General features: G+C 42.8%; 2 protein-coding genes across 12 annotated transcripts in view; one reads left to right on the top strand and one right to left on the bottom strand.

Moving 5' to 3' along the window:
- The window catches only part of ZNF830 (zinc finger protein 830), a 108706-nt gene that overhangs the window by 61703 nt on the left and 29757 nt on the right, over positions 1-17246 (bottom strand). The gene's annotated exons all lie outside the window — the stretch shown is intronic.
- LOC109313731 (poly(rC)-binding protein 3-like) overlaps positions 1-17246 on the top strand; it is an 894664-nt gene that overhangs the window by 859910 nt on the left and 17508 nt on the right. For 8 of the 10 annotated variants that reach the window (XM_019540495.1, XM_019540503.1, XM_019540512.1 and 5 more), the window contains one exon: positions 11957-12126. In XM_019540495.1, the coding sequence (XP_019396040.1) occupies positions 11957-12126 (170 nt within the window). Of the gene's footprint in view, positions 1-11956; positions 12127-13427; positions 13975-14078; positions 14848-17246 lie in introns of those variants that run through there. The other 2 variants (XM_019540478.1, XM_019540487.1) reach the window with 2 other exon arrangements.

Here is a 17246-nt window from a genome sequence, read left to right as displayed (position 1 = left end):
ATGTCTATGAAATCTATGAAATCTATGAAACCTGGAAGTCAAAAAGACAGACATTCTGTCCATGTAACTACCCTACAGTGGGTGGCACAGTCCTCTTCAGAAAGAGATGAAAAGAAGCGTTCAAAAGAATGTATAGCAGATATTGTTACTCTTTCCCTCTTCCAGTCAATGTGACTTCTGCCTTGCTTGCATTTAGTTTTAACCAGGTGCCTTCATGATTTCCAGGCATGTATTAGAAGAACAACCTTGTGCATTTTCCACAAATTTAGGAACATATTGATGAAGTGGTGATACCTTGGTGAGGAAATGGAGAAGGTGATGCCATGGGGCACAATGGAGTTGGCATAGATGGCCATTCAAAACCCTTTGACAAATATAACATATGAATGAGAATAAGGAACAGGAAGGCAAGGTTCTTTAAGCAGATGTGATATCTTTTATTAGACCAACTGAGTAGCATATCCTCGCACACCTTGAGCTTCTCTCGTTCCTGTTTTCCTGATCTCCAACTATTTTCTTTTTCACTAACAGCCTCTTTTTCAACTTGTCACTGTAATGTCTCCCTTTAGCCTTTTTCCCCCTGTTCTCTTCCTCCTCCCCTCTCTGCTTTACCTTTCTGATTTACCTTTTGCCTTTCTAATGTCTACCTATTTACATTCTCACTGACATCCTGCCACACTTTTAGCTTCTTTCATGACTTGGAGTCTCAGGCCAGCAGAGACTCCCTATGCCTGAAGAAGGGCGACTGCACCCGAAAGCTTGCTAAGAACTTTTTTCCAGCTACTCAGTTGGTCTAATAGAAGATATCACATCTCCCCAAAGAACCTTGCCTGCCTATGTCCTTAGACCAACACAGCTACAACCAAACCAGCAAGGAACAGAAAGAAATTCCCTTTTAAAAAAAAGAAAAAAGCTTGGAAAACTAAATGCCAGAATGCTGATGTATATTCTCAATAGATTAAAAACATAGAAGCTGGAAATGACACACTGATTAACTAACTTTCAGCACGGGAAAAGAGTAATGGCCAAATCATTTATGGGAAATTTTATCATGCAAGCACCATTAGTGTGCTTTGAACAAAATTAGGCCAGGTCCACCCCAGACACTGGGAAGATCAGTGCAGTCTTCCTGTCCCATAGTTGTTCTTGACAGAGAGCTGTTGTAATGCTAGGAAAAAATGTTTGACCCTACTGCTGTTATTCAGGCAAAGATCCAACTGATTCCATGCAGAATAGGGGTTGTGGGAACAGACCAGTTAAACGCATCAAATTTATCTTCTGCGGCAACAATTCCCAAACTAGGGATTACCGGGCTTGTCTACATGTTGCCATACAGTGACTGTACTAAAGCATGGCACAGTCTGGGCAGTTACTGCCCCATGCATGTGGCACACAAGTAGATTTTGCCACTATGTCGCTGTAGTGGTGCACTGTACCCAGAGCGCACACCACTATGGCGACATAGCTGGTGATAATGTGCAGACACATGATTGCTACGTTGCCATAGCACACTGTATGGCAATGTAGCACATTGCTACATCACTGTAGGGCAATATGTAGATGTGCCCACCGTGCTTCAAAAGTGGGGGTTGTGAGTCCTGCTGAGTCAGGGGGTTGGACTTGGAACAGATGTTGAGTTGTACATCAACTGGAAGTGGGGCTGCTACAGGAAAAGGATGGAAATTGATGCCATAGGAGAAAACAGGAAAGCCAAGAACATAACTTTCTAATAGGACCATTTCAATGTCATGAATACAATTGTACAGTTCTTATCCCTAACTAGGAAAAGACTAGTTTGTTCCCAGTTCACCCGGAATCTTTAATCTGCATTAGAAGTTAAGCATGGGATGAAGTGCTTTCCTGAACTGGGAACTGTCTTGTTAGTTGTACAGAAAGACTTAAAATGCAAATGTGCGGCTTGGCATAAATCATGTATTACTCCAGCATTTAATAACCTATAATAAGAAATATTAGGAAAGACCCTTGTATAATATAAACTGAGATTTGGCCTAGTAAATCTGTGTAATACTGAGAGACATAAATATGACAGAAAAATTACTCTCAGGGTAATAATGTTGAATTAGCCAGATAGTTTTTAACCATAGGCCTGATCAAGCAAAACTGATTTCTGGGGGAAAATGTGTATTTTAGCATCAAGCCTTATATTCTTGGGGGGGGGGGCAGTTCTACTAGGAGCAATCCTATCTCTTTTAAGCTCCTTTTACTTCCTCTTCAAGTAGATCCTGTTCAGGACCATTTAAGAATCAGTGGGAAAATAAAGTAACTTTAGTTGCTAATCTCTAACGAACAGTCAGTGAAACCATTTGTAGAGCAAGGCAAAAGTGTACAAGAATTTGCCTAGAATCAATAATATTTGGTTCAGTAATTGGCAGAGAGAGATTCAGTGTCTCAATATTTGGGCTACCATCTTTTTTTTAATATAGTTTCCTAGAAGCTCTTGCAGAATCAAAATGGGCCAGATTTTGCACTACTCTTAGGAAAAGTGAGGACAAATATTATTATTGCTTTTTGAAAGGCAAACTGTATTTTGGCATCTTTTTCAATGAGTCGGTGAGAGAGCTGTGATGGAAACCCATCCTTCCTTTCATTCATTTTCCCAACCTTCATACTTCTTCATAAAAATGCATAAATAAATGCCACTAGGAGAGCATTCCTGAGCGATTTTACAAGCCAGTGTATATATGCAATAGAGGAAAGAAACGTAAATGAAAGTGGCTGAACACAGTGAGAAAAGAGATTATATCTTTTTGAAAATATTTCTTCCACATAGTCTTTTTTTGTCAAGAACATGACTAGCCAAATGTTACTGTCACATATACTGGTGTAAATGCAACTTAACAGTGCTGAAGACAATGCACTTACATCAGTGCAACACAGAAAGCCAGAGATACTTGTGGCATGCTGGGAATATCACACTCTTCCAAGACAACAGAACAGACAGCCCCCAAAAGACACAATGAATAAGTTCTGAAATGGGGTGAAATTTCATTTAAATATAAATGAAGAGTGAAGAGTCTTGGACTGCAAACAACTGTTGCATTTTTCCCAGGACAAACAATTTTAGCCCAGGACAAAATGCAGTTGTACAGATGTCTATGTCTGCTGTCCCAGGATAAATCCTAAAAAAGTTTCCCAGATAAGAGGTGGTAACAGTTTGTCCAGGGATATTGCGAAATACATCTGCACAGGTATCCTGGGACTGCATCACTGAATCAAAGACAGAAAACCAGCACTACTTTGAGCCACTCTCTAAACCCTAATTAGAATGGCAATATGTGTACATGCCAATCCTGGGATATTTTTGTTCTGGGACAAACATAAGCACAATTTATTCAGGGACAAATGCAAGGTATGCTCCTAGCTTTGGTTGCAGTCAGGGGTTCAAATGCAATGTTATGTATTCAATGAAAAACAGCTCTTCTGTGGTTGTTGTTAAATAAGCCACCTAGATTCTATCTTGGCTTCACTAGGAAATGCACGTTCCACAAGTAGTATCCTTGTTGCCGCTTTCAGCAGAGAGGCCAAGCATTTTAAGAGTCTGAAAGTGAATTACCTTTTACAGGTGTTCTCTCCACATTGGTATGGGGTTAACTGATGATGGAGGAAGCATAAGGCAGCTTGACCTGGCAGGCCCAATCCCAGTTCTGTGCATTAACAGAAGAATTCAGTCTCTGAGGCTGCCTCAGAGGTGTAACAAGCAGGTTCTTTCCCTGGGCCACAGGAGTAGCAAGGGCAGTGGCAAGGGCTGGTCCCACAGTGGTGCCATTCTTGTGCCTCCTCTAAGTTCGTGCCCACCCCTAGTCACCCACCCCTAGTTATGCTACTGGGTTGCTTAATCACTACCTGTTGGTTGCCTAACCTGGTGCTCAGTTTACATTAAAAGAGTCCAGTCTTTATCTGTGATTTTTATATTTATATAAATAGACTGGCAAGATGATATCCATCATTGTAGTGCTTGTGCTTCACTGCATGCCTTGGGTGATAAACTACAAGCAATTATTCCCAGTGCAACACAGACTTAGTACAGCAAAGACAGACATGAAGGAACAAACAAGCAGGAGACAGCCACATTTTTAAGTGTGATTAATCAGTAGCATTTTTCTGCTTGTATAGGATAGATTTCTATTTAAGCACAATCACTGTGCTCAGCACTATACAAACCCAAGAGAGAAAGTCTCAGAGCTGAAATTAACTCATGGGGCACTTTTACACGTGCTCCAACATGATTAATTGAGTCTGTTGGAGCATACTAATGAGAACGCTCCAGTGTGCTGCAGCGTCTCGTGCATTCAGCATCCCTGTGCTCAAAAATGGCAGTGGGGGCACTTTAACTGAAGCTTGTTGAATGAGCATTAGTTAAAGCGCTGCCACCACCATTTTGAAATGTGCGGCACTGAATACATGAGACACGATGGGCATTTTAATTAGAACGGCTCCTGAGAGCCACTCTAATTAAAACACCCTCCCCCTAACCCAGGTAAATCAGGAGAAACTCTGCTGGCGTCAACCAAGTGAATCTCGTGTGAGAAACATCAGTCCACTTGGAGTCTCTCCCTCTAATACAGTGGCTCAACTTCCAGCCCATGGGACAGATGTGACCCCCTGAACTGTGGCATCTGGCCTGCAGGGTACCCCATGACAGTGGAGGAACAGTGGTAATTAGCACTGACACTGAATGCCAACTGGGAAATTTATGTGGAACCAATCTAGCATGTGGACCTGAGGCCTGATCTGGCACATGGAGGTGGGGCCATGTGCTGAATTACTTCCACATGCTCCCACTGCCACCTCCACCTCATATTGATTTGGGCCCATGGACCTATTTCTTGCGCTGGATCTGGCCCATGGATTAATCCCACATTACTAAGGTGGCCTGCAGCCCAAAAAGGTTGAGCACAACTTCTGTAGGAGTTTATACCCCTGATTTGACCTTGGCCTCATTACATCATGAGAATTGTGCCATTAAGTCCCATAAGAGTAGGAATTGGGCCCTCTAACGTGAACTGTCAATTTAGAACCAGTAGGCAAGGGTGTCCTCTCACAGACACCACTAGGGGTGTGCGAAATGGGCCCTATTCAATTCAGATTCAGCCTGAATTGGGGACAGTGATTCAATTCGTTGATTCGGATCACTGTCTCCAATTCTATTTGGCCGAATCCAAATCTAAAGATTCAATGCTGATTTGGAGAATCAGCAATTCGGCCATAGGCACAGCTTTAAATAATTTTTCTACATACCCCTTGAATGCTGCAATGCTCGGGGGGAGGGGATGGAGCATCCCACAGAAGCATGGGGGTCCTCCTGTGTGCTCAGCAGTGAACCCGGAAGTGGACCGGAAGTACTTCTGGTCCACTTCTGGATCTGCTGGGGAGCGCACTGGTCCTCCCCCTCCCACCGCATCCCACAGCTCAGCGATCAGCCACGGGGGACCCTTGGTGCCTCCCCAGACCCAGGAAGCATCAGTTGCTAAGCCAGGAGGGCATGGCGGGGGAGGGCCCATGTGCTCCCCAGCAGACCCAGAAGTGGACCGGAAATGGTTCTGGTCCACTTCTGGGTCTGCTGCTGAGTGCACTGGGGAGCCACCCCTTGCTTCTGTGGGACGCTCCATGCGCCCCAGCATTGTAGCATTCACGTGCTGCCTTGTACCTCAAGGTATGTAGAAAAAACATTTGAAGCTGTGTCTATATCCGAATCACCAAAACTTTCCAAATCTCTCTGAATCAATTTAGAGGGTTCCAATTCAATTTGGAGAGATTAAAGGGTCCTCTGATTCAACTCAGATTCAGGGATTCAGCCACCAAATCGAGCCAAATATCTGCCTAATCGAATCAGGGACCGAAGCTTTGCACAGCCCTAATAACCACAGGGTCTTTAGGGAAGGCCCTCCTGCTTTATGTTGCTATAAGGTAGAGGAGCATCAGACCCACAGTTCATTGGAAGACCAGGGAAAGTTAGCTTCAAAGCACTGGCTAGAGTCCTTTGGCAAAGGACATTGTAAGGTAACCATACTTCTTGTTCCTTAATATTATCTGCTGTGTGTTTTCAGAAGCAAACTCACAGCTATAGAAGTCCAAGCATTTTAGATAGTGCTGTCACTCAAAATCTAAGGGACCCTGCCTCAGTTTGCAAGGGACACTGTAATGCCAGTAGGACAGAATCAGCCAAACCCAGCTATGCAGACACCTACACAATGAATGAGATGGCTTTTCTTGAGTGGGCCAGTCAGTAGCATTAGAAAGAAAAAGAAGAGCATCATTTTGGACATAATTTGACAAGGCTGATACTATGTTATTAAATAAAATCTTACGCTAGTCTATAAATGAAATGCTTAGGGTCTGCTCACCCATGTCTCTCTCTAGTTTGAAGTTTTCCTCTCCCTGAAATCAACATAGAGAAATATTAGGAATCAGTGAAGAACTATGTTCAGATATTATGTTCATTGGCATCACAAGGGTAAGGTAGTCTCAGGTAATGTAACTACCTCAGCTAGATTTCTGAGTCTCAGTGTAATGTGCTCCTGGTGTGAGAAGCAGACAGACATTTTATGTACTGACTTCAGAGTCCAATTGTTCCGACCCACATGACTTTCTTTTAGTGTGCTTTTTAGCAACCCAGTGGTAAGGTAACAAAGGAGTCACACTTTCATGTCAAGCACAAATAAGAAAGTCTCCTTGTCTCCAGCCATTGCATGTGCATCCAAGAGCACACCAGAGGCTAAAGATACAGAGGCTGTAACTGTTCAGCCATGTCACAAATGGTGCTCTTACTCCCTCAGTAAGTGTTGCCAGTTCTGCCAAGTGCTTCCATCAACATTATCAGACACATCTGGATTGAATTACCATTATCCAAGCCCCAAATATAGGTTGGCACTTGGATATTCATCTGATTGTGCCACTTGCATCAGACATGACAGAGGCATCTAGTTGGTGAGTCAACATTCAGCTTTAGCTGAAGTCTCCTCACTTAGCTTGCTACATGGCTTTGTAAGCACATGGAACAAGAAATAGATTAAAAATGACCTTGTGATAACTTCCTTCAAAGAGTGGCCTCAGGGTGGTTATCATGGGAGTCACTGTACACTCACTCGAGAAAAGCCCTACTGCTTGTACTTTCCAAAGGACCATTGGTATCAAAACCTGCTGATGAGAGCTGGTGAATTCTTCAAAAAGCTAATAAAAATCTTATTTTCTACATACAGTATCATGTTTGGACCACTTTTCCTCTCACAGATCTAAGAAATAAACACAGGCTCTTTCTTTTAATTTGTGACTAAGAAATAACCAGCTTTCATGATCAAGCCTACATCATTGACCAGGGTCAAGGAAATATGAGGACCCAAGGAACTGCCAGAGTTGCCTCAGCAAAACCTTCACAATTACTTTTCTTAAAAAAGGAAAGTTGGACAATGGTCAAGAGTTAGTAGGATCATCTATGTCAGCAGTTGGGTTCTTGGTCAGAAGCTATGCATTAATTATTTGAGAATAACTGGCTGCCTGCAACTCTCCACAGAGAACTGACTTTACTAACTTAATGCCTCCATGCTTGCCTTCACAATCCAGCGCACTTCCAGAACTACAGTGAATAACACTAACTGAAACAAACCAAGATGATTCAGTATTCATCCCTTCAAGTCTTCTTTGTTTCCAGAGAAGTAGACACTTTAATGCAAGTATGGGCAGCTTTGTCCACAAAGTAACATGAGACTTCTTCACAGGAAGAAATAAGAAAAACTCCATAACCAAGTTGGGACAACTAAGACCAGACTCTTTCATTGGAAATGCTTTGTTTTTTGAGGATACTATAGTGAAGACAAAGAAAACTCTCTGTCTTACACACAACACATGATACAATCATAATCTTGCGAGACCTCTACCACCAACATTCTGGCAATAGCCCCTCTCTTTCTACCCAGTTTAAGTAGAAAAGCTGAGAAGGTAAAAGATACAGAAAGAGGACATAGGGACAAGCCTACTGATACTGTAACCCGGGTGAAGCTGGTTGTGTACCCCCTTCTCCAATTGAAGGGAGATGTTGGCAAGGCAGGTGCTCTGTGGTGGGAGAACTGCTGGCTACATGCAGGTTCCCATCCCCCATAGAAAGTCAGATCCACACCTGACATCTTAAATGTATACAGATTTATTACTATATATAAGATTTACAGAAAAATAATGTTAATAAACATGTATACAATAGGGCTGTGCAAAACTTCTGTCGCTGATTCAATTTGGCCCAGTTCAGTGGCCGAATCTTCAAATCCGAATCAGGAGACCCTTTAATCCCTCCGAATTGAATTGGAATCCTCTGAATAGATTCAGAGAGATTTGGAAGGATTTGAAGATTTGGCCATAGACACAGCTTTAAATGTTTTTTCTACATACTTCAAGGTACCAGGCAGCTTGTGAATGCTGAGATGCTGGGGCAAACGAATGTAGGGGAGTCCCCAGAGCACTTGACAGCAGACCCAGAAGTGGACCAGAAGCAATTGCAGTCCACTTCCAGGTCTGTTGGGAAGTGTGTGGGGGGGGAGGTGGCCTGCATCCCCCTGGCTTGGCAACTGGTGCCTCATGGGTCTGGGGGGGCACCTGGGGTCAATCACCAAGCTGGGCAGGGGTGGGGGGGGGTCCCCCACGCACTCAGCAGCGGACCCAGAAGTCGACCAGAAGTATTTCCAGTCCACTTCCGGGGTCACTGCTGAGCACACGGCGGGGGGGGCAGGGTGCATTCCTGTGGGACACTCCATCTACCCCAGCATCGCAGGGTTCACAAACCGCGCCTAATACCTTGAGGTATGTAGAAAAAAACATTTAAAGCTGTGTCTATGGCCAAATCGATGATTCTCCGATTCACCATTGAATCTTCATTTTCAGATTTGGCAGAATCAAATCTGGGACAGTGATCTAAATCAACTAATCAAATCACTGTCTGCCAATTCGAGCCAAATCCAAATTGAATACGGCCCATTTCACACACCCCTAATAGACAATATGTAATCACTTATACAATACTGTATTCTATAAATAACAGCTAGAGGATTACTCCATCTCAAGGGCTTCACACTCTACACAGGAAATTAACTAACCTAGAACAAATAACAAACAGGTAAGTAAAGGTGAACCATAAATAAGTGTCAAGAAGGGTGTCACTAGAATATACATATATAACAAATCATTTAGACTATCAAGAATATAGGTAATATTTACAGAGTTTTATATCCCACCTCAGGATACAGGTGACTATCCCACTAAGAATTAAATTTAATTTTAATAGTTGTTTTACAGCTTTACAGTCTATCAGATCCAAATTTACTTAAACATGAATTATAAACATATAAAACATACATACTTAATTACTGCTTAGCCTCATTATATCAGCTTAACGATTTTAATACACCTCTTCAGTTTAGACTTTCAACATGCACTCAAAACATAAACATAAAATATAAACTATATAATATAGGATGCCCATTCACAAAAGATAAGGTGCTTTGAATATAGCTAACTTTTATAAAAAACTCCAAGGCCCAGACCATTCTGTAGTCTTGGCTGCATTACTGGGGGGAGGGATGGCGGGGAAGAGGGAAGAAACTTCCCCTTTGTCCTTTAGGTTTTAGGTTTACCCCAGACCAGTCAAAATGCCTCCTAAAAAACTAGAATACATTTAAATTCAGGGAGCCCTGGCCTGCTAGGCTTCCCCTTCAAGGGTCAGCTCCACTGACCCAGGTGGACCTTCCCCCCTCCCCTGTGGGAAACTCACACTCCAGAGAGCAGGGTGGAGGGTCCTCATCTCTCCCGCAATGAGTAACCACTTGAGGCTCCAGCAGTCTCTTTCTCTTTCTGGGCCTAGCGGCCCTGGTTGCCCTGTGCACCGTGGTGTGCACCGGTGGCTTCACTCCTGTGCCCAGGGTTGGGGCCCCAAGCTGCTTTGCTGGGTTCCAAGGTCTTGGTCTCTCCCAGGGCCCTCTATGCAAGGCTTGGGTTTCAGATACCTGGCCTCAGACCAGGGGGGTTGCAGGCCCTAGCTGCCACATGCAGCTTCTGGGGCCTGGGTCTGCTCCTGGACCCTCCATGTAGCGTCATCTGCACTGGGCCCCGTGCCTCTGGCTGCATGCCAGAGGTGCAGACCCAAGCTGCCTCATACAGCCTCCAGGGTCTCACCCTGTGCATCAAGCTGTCATGCTTCTCAGCGGCACTGCTGTGAGCCACACCACTCGCCGCTCCCCATCCGGCAATGAGAAGGGGTCTTCAGGCTCTTCTGGAGCGGCCACGTTTGCGCCACTGGGCAGCAATCCCCATCTCTTCTTTAGCCCATCTTCCCTCTTCTCCATCCCTGAAAGCAGTGTCCGTGTGCCAAGCACGCTGTTCTTTTATAGCCTTGGGAGGCTCTGCCCCCAGATTGCAAAAAGGACCAATCAGGGTGCGGGGCAGTAGGGTCCTCACCCAGGTCCAGGCTCTTCGCCTTGCCCCAAGCAGGGGCAGGGCAGCCTCTCCTCCGTGGCCTCGTGAGTAGTGGGAAAGTCCCACTAGTGGCTCAAAGCCCTTTCAAGCCGGGATGCTACCATGGCCACCACAACAGTGATTAGCAAAAGACCATGTTAAAGTTGCACTAAAACATCACTACAGTGGTCAGGCAATGAAATGGTAGTTTTCTTACAGCTACATTAAGCTGAATTGTTTTTATTACTATAAGGGAAACTTACCACCTTAAGGACACCCTGGATACAAAGAAGACAATGAGCAATCTATAACAAAGGTGTAATACCAAACTCCCAGCCTTCAACTTTGATTCAAGAGTATGCTCAGTTCTATGAAGAAAGCTAACAGGCACTACAGTAATATGAATAAATAATGATAACATCGATTTTTGCATCATATGCCAAAAAATAAAACAGACCTTCCTCTTCTCCTTCCACCCAGCTGGACCAGTCTGTGCTGAAAGTGGCCTTAAGGCATCATCCGTTTTTGTGAAGTCAAGATCACCATTTTCTACCAACCATTGAATGATGCTGAGTCTGTTAGCCATCAATCTTGCATTAAACAACATGAAGCAAAGAACATGATCCCTCTTCAGTAACAGAAAGAACCAGGATGCATTTCCCAACCTTTGACCTTTTGCTGGGTACTCACTGTTTTACTCCCAGGATTCTCCTGCCTGCTTACTGCAAGGGGAACCATTGGCGACTATCACATTCGTCATCACCAAAATGCATCAGCATTGCCTAGCTATGAAAATTAAATGCTTTTGAAATGTTTTGCATACAATTTTCAAAATACTGTGGCTTAGCAAGAGCATTCAGGCAGACTTTAAAATGATATTCAGAGTAGCTGCAAGTTTACAAAAGTGTAAATAAGTTCTACTGAAACATGGACACGTGTATTTTCCAAATAAAATTAAGCTATTGGTTTCTGCAAATGAACAAGATCAAGTTGTGAAGGATGTGTGGTTTCTTTACAGGCACAATTCTGCCTTCATTTAAATGGATGCAACTGCCACTTACTTGTCATGGACTAGCAGCTGGGTAAATAAGGGTAGAATTTGGCCAGTAATCATTAAGACCAGTGCAAAGATGCATCAAGAGAGCTTTCCATTTGTTTGATGTCTCAGCTATGCTGCATGTCTTGCTTTTTTCACAGGGCTGTACTTTGTATTCGTTAAGAGCTACAACATGCTGTCATGCTTTGCCATGGTGGATGGCTAAATTATCTGTGGTACCAGGGTTAATATATAATCACCTACTACAGAATGACAAAACTTGAAATAGAAGATTGAATATTGAGTCTGCAGACCCTCCCTGCTATTATTTCCCAACAGCACAGCAAAAATCTTTTGTTTGATATCTACAGACTGTAGTAACCACTCTGATCAATACTACAAGTTGCAGTTAAATGGTTTTTGCTTGTGTCTGTGGCACTAATCTCAGTCTTTGTCCCACTCCAGTTAATAGGCTGCATTATTGGCAGACAAGGCAGTAAGATAAATGAAATCAGGCAGATGTCAGGAGCGCAGATCAAGATTGCTAATGCCACAGAAGGCTCTGCAGAGCGACAAGTTACAATCACAGGATCCCCTGCAAACATCAGCTTAGCACAGTACCTCATTAATGCAAGGTAAGTTTGCTTTGTGATACGCTTCTGCAAGGTTGCTCTGTCTGTTATCCAGTTCTGTGTGTCCAGGGTAAATCCAGAAAATTGCTTTGCAGTGTCCATTCTGCATAGTACGATTGATTACCTATTTGTAAATCCTGTATGATTGGAGCCTGTGTTTATTAGTGGTCTATATGGAAAGTAGCTTAATCTGGTGCAATTTTGTTTGCACTGAATTACCAGAGCTCAAGTCCTGAACATTCCCGTTCTGCATCCAGCTAGCCTCTGAGATCACAACAGTAAATGATCCTGTCATAAATTCTTCGGGAGATAATGCTTTTCACAGAACAAACTGATAGTAATGCAGAACCAGTCTGCTGTCCTAAATGGCAACTAGAGTGAAACAGATTGCAAAACAGATTTAATTTGCTAGCTGGAAATTGCTTCTCAGAGTTGACATTAAATAGAAATTTGGTTGCTAAAGAGACATGGGACTTATTTTTTCAGAGACAGCTCCATAAATTTGTAAAATGTGCACCCTAATGAGACAGGGTAAGAATTGGTTTCTACACTTTCAGTGCCATAGTTAATGAAAACATTAGTTGGTTGGTTGGTTGGTTAGTTTTCTTGGGACTGTTTCACTCTTTATCAATTTTGATCTGATTATTTAGGAAAATATTAATATTGATATGCAAATAGCAATCCAGTTGATACTATCGCTAGAAGAAAATGCCATGAATATAATGCTGTCTTAAGTCTGCTTGTAAATGCTGTACCAAGGCAATATATAGAAAAAATAGGATATATATATTATGCTGTCTCTTTAAAATACAGTGACATCCACCAAATCAAATTACTCTCTTGAACATGCTTGCGGCTAGAGTAATTTAAAATAGGTAAACCAGCATAAGGGTGATTGTGTGTTGGGTTATAGTCCTATCAAATCCAGAAGCATCTATCAAGATAAATCTCTCCACCAGGACCACCAATTTTATCTGACAATCAATGGAAAACCATGTAGACCCTATGAACACAGGAAAAGGATCTCTTTAAAATATATGTGTAGTCTTACATCATAGCAAACAAACTGTATCTTTTTGGTAACTTTGTATGATTTGAAAGTAGCTTGCTAGGGATAGATGTCCAGATATATGGTAGCATGAAGCTTCAACATTAGCCTAGCCCATTTCCAGAATCCTAAGACATGCAACTCTGATTATTTAAATTCTTTGTAGCATATAAATCACTTCCTTAAGCCCTGTGATCAAATAAAAATGTGTTCCCTCCTTTAACCCTTAAGGATATGTTCTTCTCTTGGTGTTCAGGGATTCCCCACACATCGAGACGAGAATAGACCCCTTCACTTTTAGTTGCACAAACACCATATGGCATGCATCTGGATCACAGAAGATAACAATTTAAGATCTTCAAGACAGCTAAAGCATGCAAATATAATAATGCACTTATTAATGGAGTTGCAGTGAGCTGCTCACCAGAGACAGAACCTCTAGTGAACAAACTGCTCTTTGACTCAGTTAGAAAAAAGCCCGTGAACTCTTTCACAGTTCTGTTTATTACCGGCTAATGGTTCTTTTAATGGAATGGGATATTTAAAAGTTCTTTTAACACCCTTTTGCAAAGAAGAAAACTGCTCAGCAATCACACACCATGGATACTATATACCTGTGAAACTAAAAACAAAATAGTACTTTCTTCCTGTTGAATTTCTAGGTAGAAGGCATTTGTTACCATCATATACAATAAAACATTCATATATTATGTACCATATGTTGGAAATGTATCTAGATAAAGTGACTTCATTTGTAAATGAAGAGTCTTAAATCAATGTATAATAAATTAAGCTCTAAAGTATCATAGGTAATTAAGGTGGCCTTTTCATTTAAAAAAAGCTATGCTATGTGACCAGTTGTTTGGCCAACAGATATACTGAGGAGGGAGGTATTCTGTTGATGTAGGTACCACCTCAGCAACAGCACAAGGTGGAAGTTTCACCAGAAAGACCAGGAATTGAATGAGAGATGGATGCTGAATAGCCTCAATCCAACAAGGGTTCTTCCCATGTTATGGTTTAGGAGCCATGGCATGGCCTGAGGGAAATAGACCTTGTCACTGATGGTGCAGCACCTCTTCTATGGATATATGGAGTCAACTTCAGTGTCCAGGGTTGCAAGTCCAAAACTTTTTACAAGCCTCCACATTCTCTTATTAAAAAAAATGAATTACACATAAAATATAGATGTGAAATAAATTGCTATTGGAAAGAGCTGTGTATAACATCAAAACGCTATGCCTCCCAATCACCCATGGTAATACAAAAATAGTAGACTTACTGCTAGACTGTGGGTCACTATGTTTCTGTGCCATTTCTGGACTTCCTTTTTGCTTCCTAGTTCAGAGAGTTACATCTGACTTTGACTTTCATGCTTCAGACTAGATTAGCACAGCAGGTTATAGCATGCTGTTACCTAATGCCATGGGTCTGAGTTTTGGTCCTGCAGAGGCCAAGAGATGTGGAAGTGCTAGTCCCATACAATTAGCTGATGTGGTAATACTTCTAGAATTCAGTGTCTAGCAGGCACGCCATGTCACAGAAAGAACAGCTTTTCAAAATCATCTGAAATATTTCTAGCCACATGTGCCTTTTTAAAATCATCTACCAAGCAGTCTAAATTAGCTTTCTTTTTTCTGCAGCATCATATTAATGTAGGGATATGTGCACTAGAGTACATTTTAGAAAATTAAAGCTGCATAGTCCATGAAGACAGATTTTTAAAACTTATGAAACCTTATTTGGGGTTGGAATGATATATAACAACAGTGACCTTTGTACATGACAAATATGTCACATTTTAGTTATTTGCATCAGCAAGACCTTAGTTCCTGTTATGGGTGCCGAGTACATGGAGGTCCAAGGGCCCTGGCCCCCCTCGGGAAGAGGGCTGTCACCTGAAACACATAAAACTTTCCACATATCCATCAGCTTAGCCCTCTCCCGCCCTCCCCTCTCCCCCGGCAAAAATAAAAATTGGCACCTATGTTTCCTGTACAGTTTTCTGTCCCACAGCAGGTGGGACAGAAATCATGTAACTTCAGACTGAATCATGTAACTTCAAGTAAAGCATTAACTGGGCTTTTCAATGTCAAATTATAGTTTGGAAAATTCTTACTAAAAATGAGCTGCACCAGTTAGCTTTACTCCATGCAACATCCTACTCCCTTGAAGCCTAAACGAATTTCAGTCAGGGTGACTTTCTTCTTGTTGAAGGGCATTTCATGAAAGATAGTTATCAATGTAGAATTAAAAAGTATTTGATTAATACAGGCGAACAGTCAAAACTCAATAGCATGGGTCCATACCTATACCTATTTTAGCAGGCCCTTAGTTATGGCTGTGCAACCAAGTAAGCTGATGACAACGAGGCAAGGAAGCTGTAAATGAAGCCATCACTCCAGAATCTTTGTTACCAAGGATGCTACATCAGAAAAAAATGTTCAGATCCTAAGCTGAAGTTTCAGCATTAGTGATTAGAATACCCACCCCCCCACGTCTTTGTTTTTACATACAAAGTCATTTGATCAAGTCATGGAAGGGCAATAAATATTGTAGCCCCGTAATGTCATTTTAACAGGCATCCTTTGAACTGAGACTGAGCTGTAAGTGCAAAATACTATTTTAGAAGATTAACTTTGCAAAACATGCAGTATTCTGGGTAACTGTCAGTCACCAAACTGAGACCGTACCCACCCTGAAGTTGGCTCCAAATTTCAGGGACAGGTAAGGGGCATGTTACATGTAAATTTGAGATCCATGTTGATTGAGGTTTCATATTTTAAATGGCACTGTTTACTGTATAAAGTTCTTTCTATGAAGGAACAATAAGTAGCTGCAACAATAAGGCTAAAGAAAGAAGTGCCTGTCTATGGGGATGGAGGAGCTTTGTGGAGATCAAGGATACAGAAATCAAAGTTTCCTGTTTCACAAATGACATCTGCATTTCACAACCCTGCTAAATTGCTCCTAAACCTTTACTGGCATACCTGAGAAGGGTTCTGCTTTCCCACTCCTTAACAGAAGGGGAGAAGACTCCCAGAAGCCCACTCCATTGTGAGAGGGTAAAGACCTAGTGGCTGCTGCACAGCAATCCTCCCACCACATGCACCCCCTAGCCCCCCCAAGCTCACACAAGCCCCAGGCTCCTTCATACTTTACCTTTAGCAACAGTTGGAGGATGGGGAGAGACACCATAGTCGAGCACCACGTCCTCGGTCACTTTCTAGGGTTGTTTCATCTGCTGCCTTTGGGTCAGGAAGCCCAAGGCCGCCTAACCAAGGTCTTTTCATGGTTACCTTTATCCATCCAGCCCTGGTGAGCAGGAGACATTCCTGCCAGTTATTTTCAACTACATTGAGCTGTGGGCTAAGTGGAAGCCAAGCCAGGAGCTTGGTAGGCCTGTCCCAGGGTGAATTTTCCTCCCTTCAGGAGGGAGACCCGAGTGTGCTTACTCCCTAACATTATGCACTGTGGCTAGCTCAGTCCTATAAAGCTTAAAGAAATAGGAAAGCAGAGGTAGGTTGAAATGTTCCCCAGTGTGCTAACAGTTTAGCAGGCAGCTCTCAGGAGGCCTTCATCTCTGATTAATGTTTGTTAGATTCTTAGATGTTTGGGTCAGAAGGGGACCTTAGCAGATCATCAAGTCCGACCCCCTGCCCTGGGCAGGAAAGAGTGCTGGGGTCAGATGACCCCAGCCAGGTGCCTATCCAGCCTTCTCTTAAAGACCCCCAAGGTAGGGGAGAGCGCCACCTCCCTTGGAAGCCCGTTCCAGATTATGGCAACCCTTACCGTAAAGGAGTTCTTCCTGACGTCTAACATAGATCTATGACATAGCTGCCCCTGCCTCATAACAGAAGCTGAATGTGAAGAAAACTGTGGCTCAGAGAAGGCCATAGGGTATGGGAGAGGGAGGGAAGGGAGAGGCTACCAGGGCTGGCCAGAAGATCCTTCAGGAAAGACTAATGGCAAGTATGGAGTGGTCCAGGCCATGTGGAATAAGATGCTTCATAAGGAAGCATGTGGCATGGAAATCTTCCTTTCTAGCAACAGAGGAAGAAGATTGGAGGGATCC

Source organism: Crocodylus porosus, unplaced genomic scaffold, assembly GCF_001723895.1.
Source record: "Crocodylus porosus isolate Cpor-Errol unplaced genomic scaffold, CroPor_comp1, whole genome shotgun sequence".
NCBI classification, from domain to species: Eukaryota; Metazoa; Chordata; order Crocodylia; family Crocodylidae; genus Crocodylus; species Crocodylus porosus.
The sequence above is the reverse complement of the archived record's forward strand: the minus strand, read 5'-3'. Positions and strand labels throughout refer to the sequence as shown.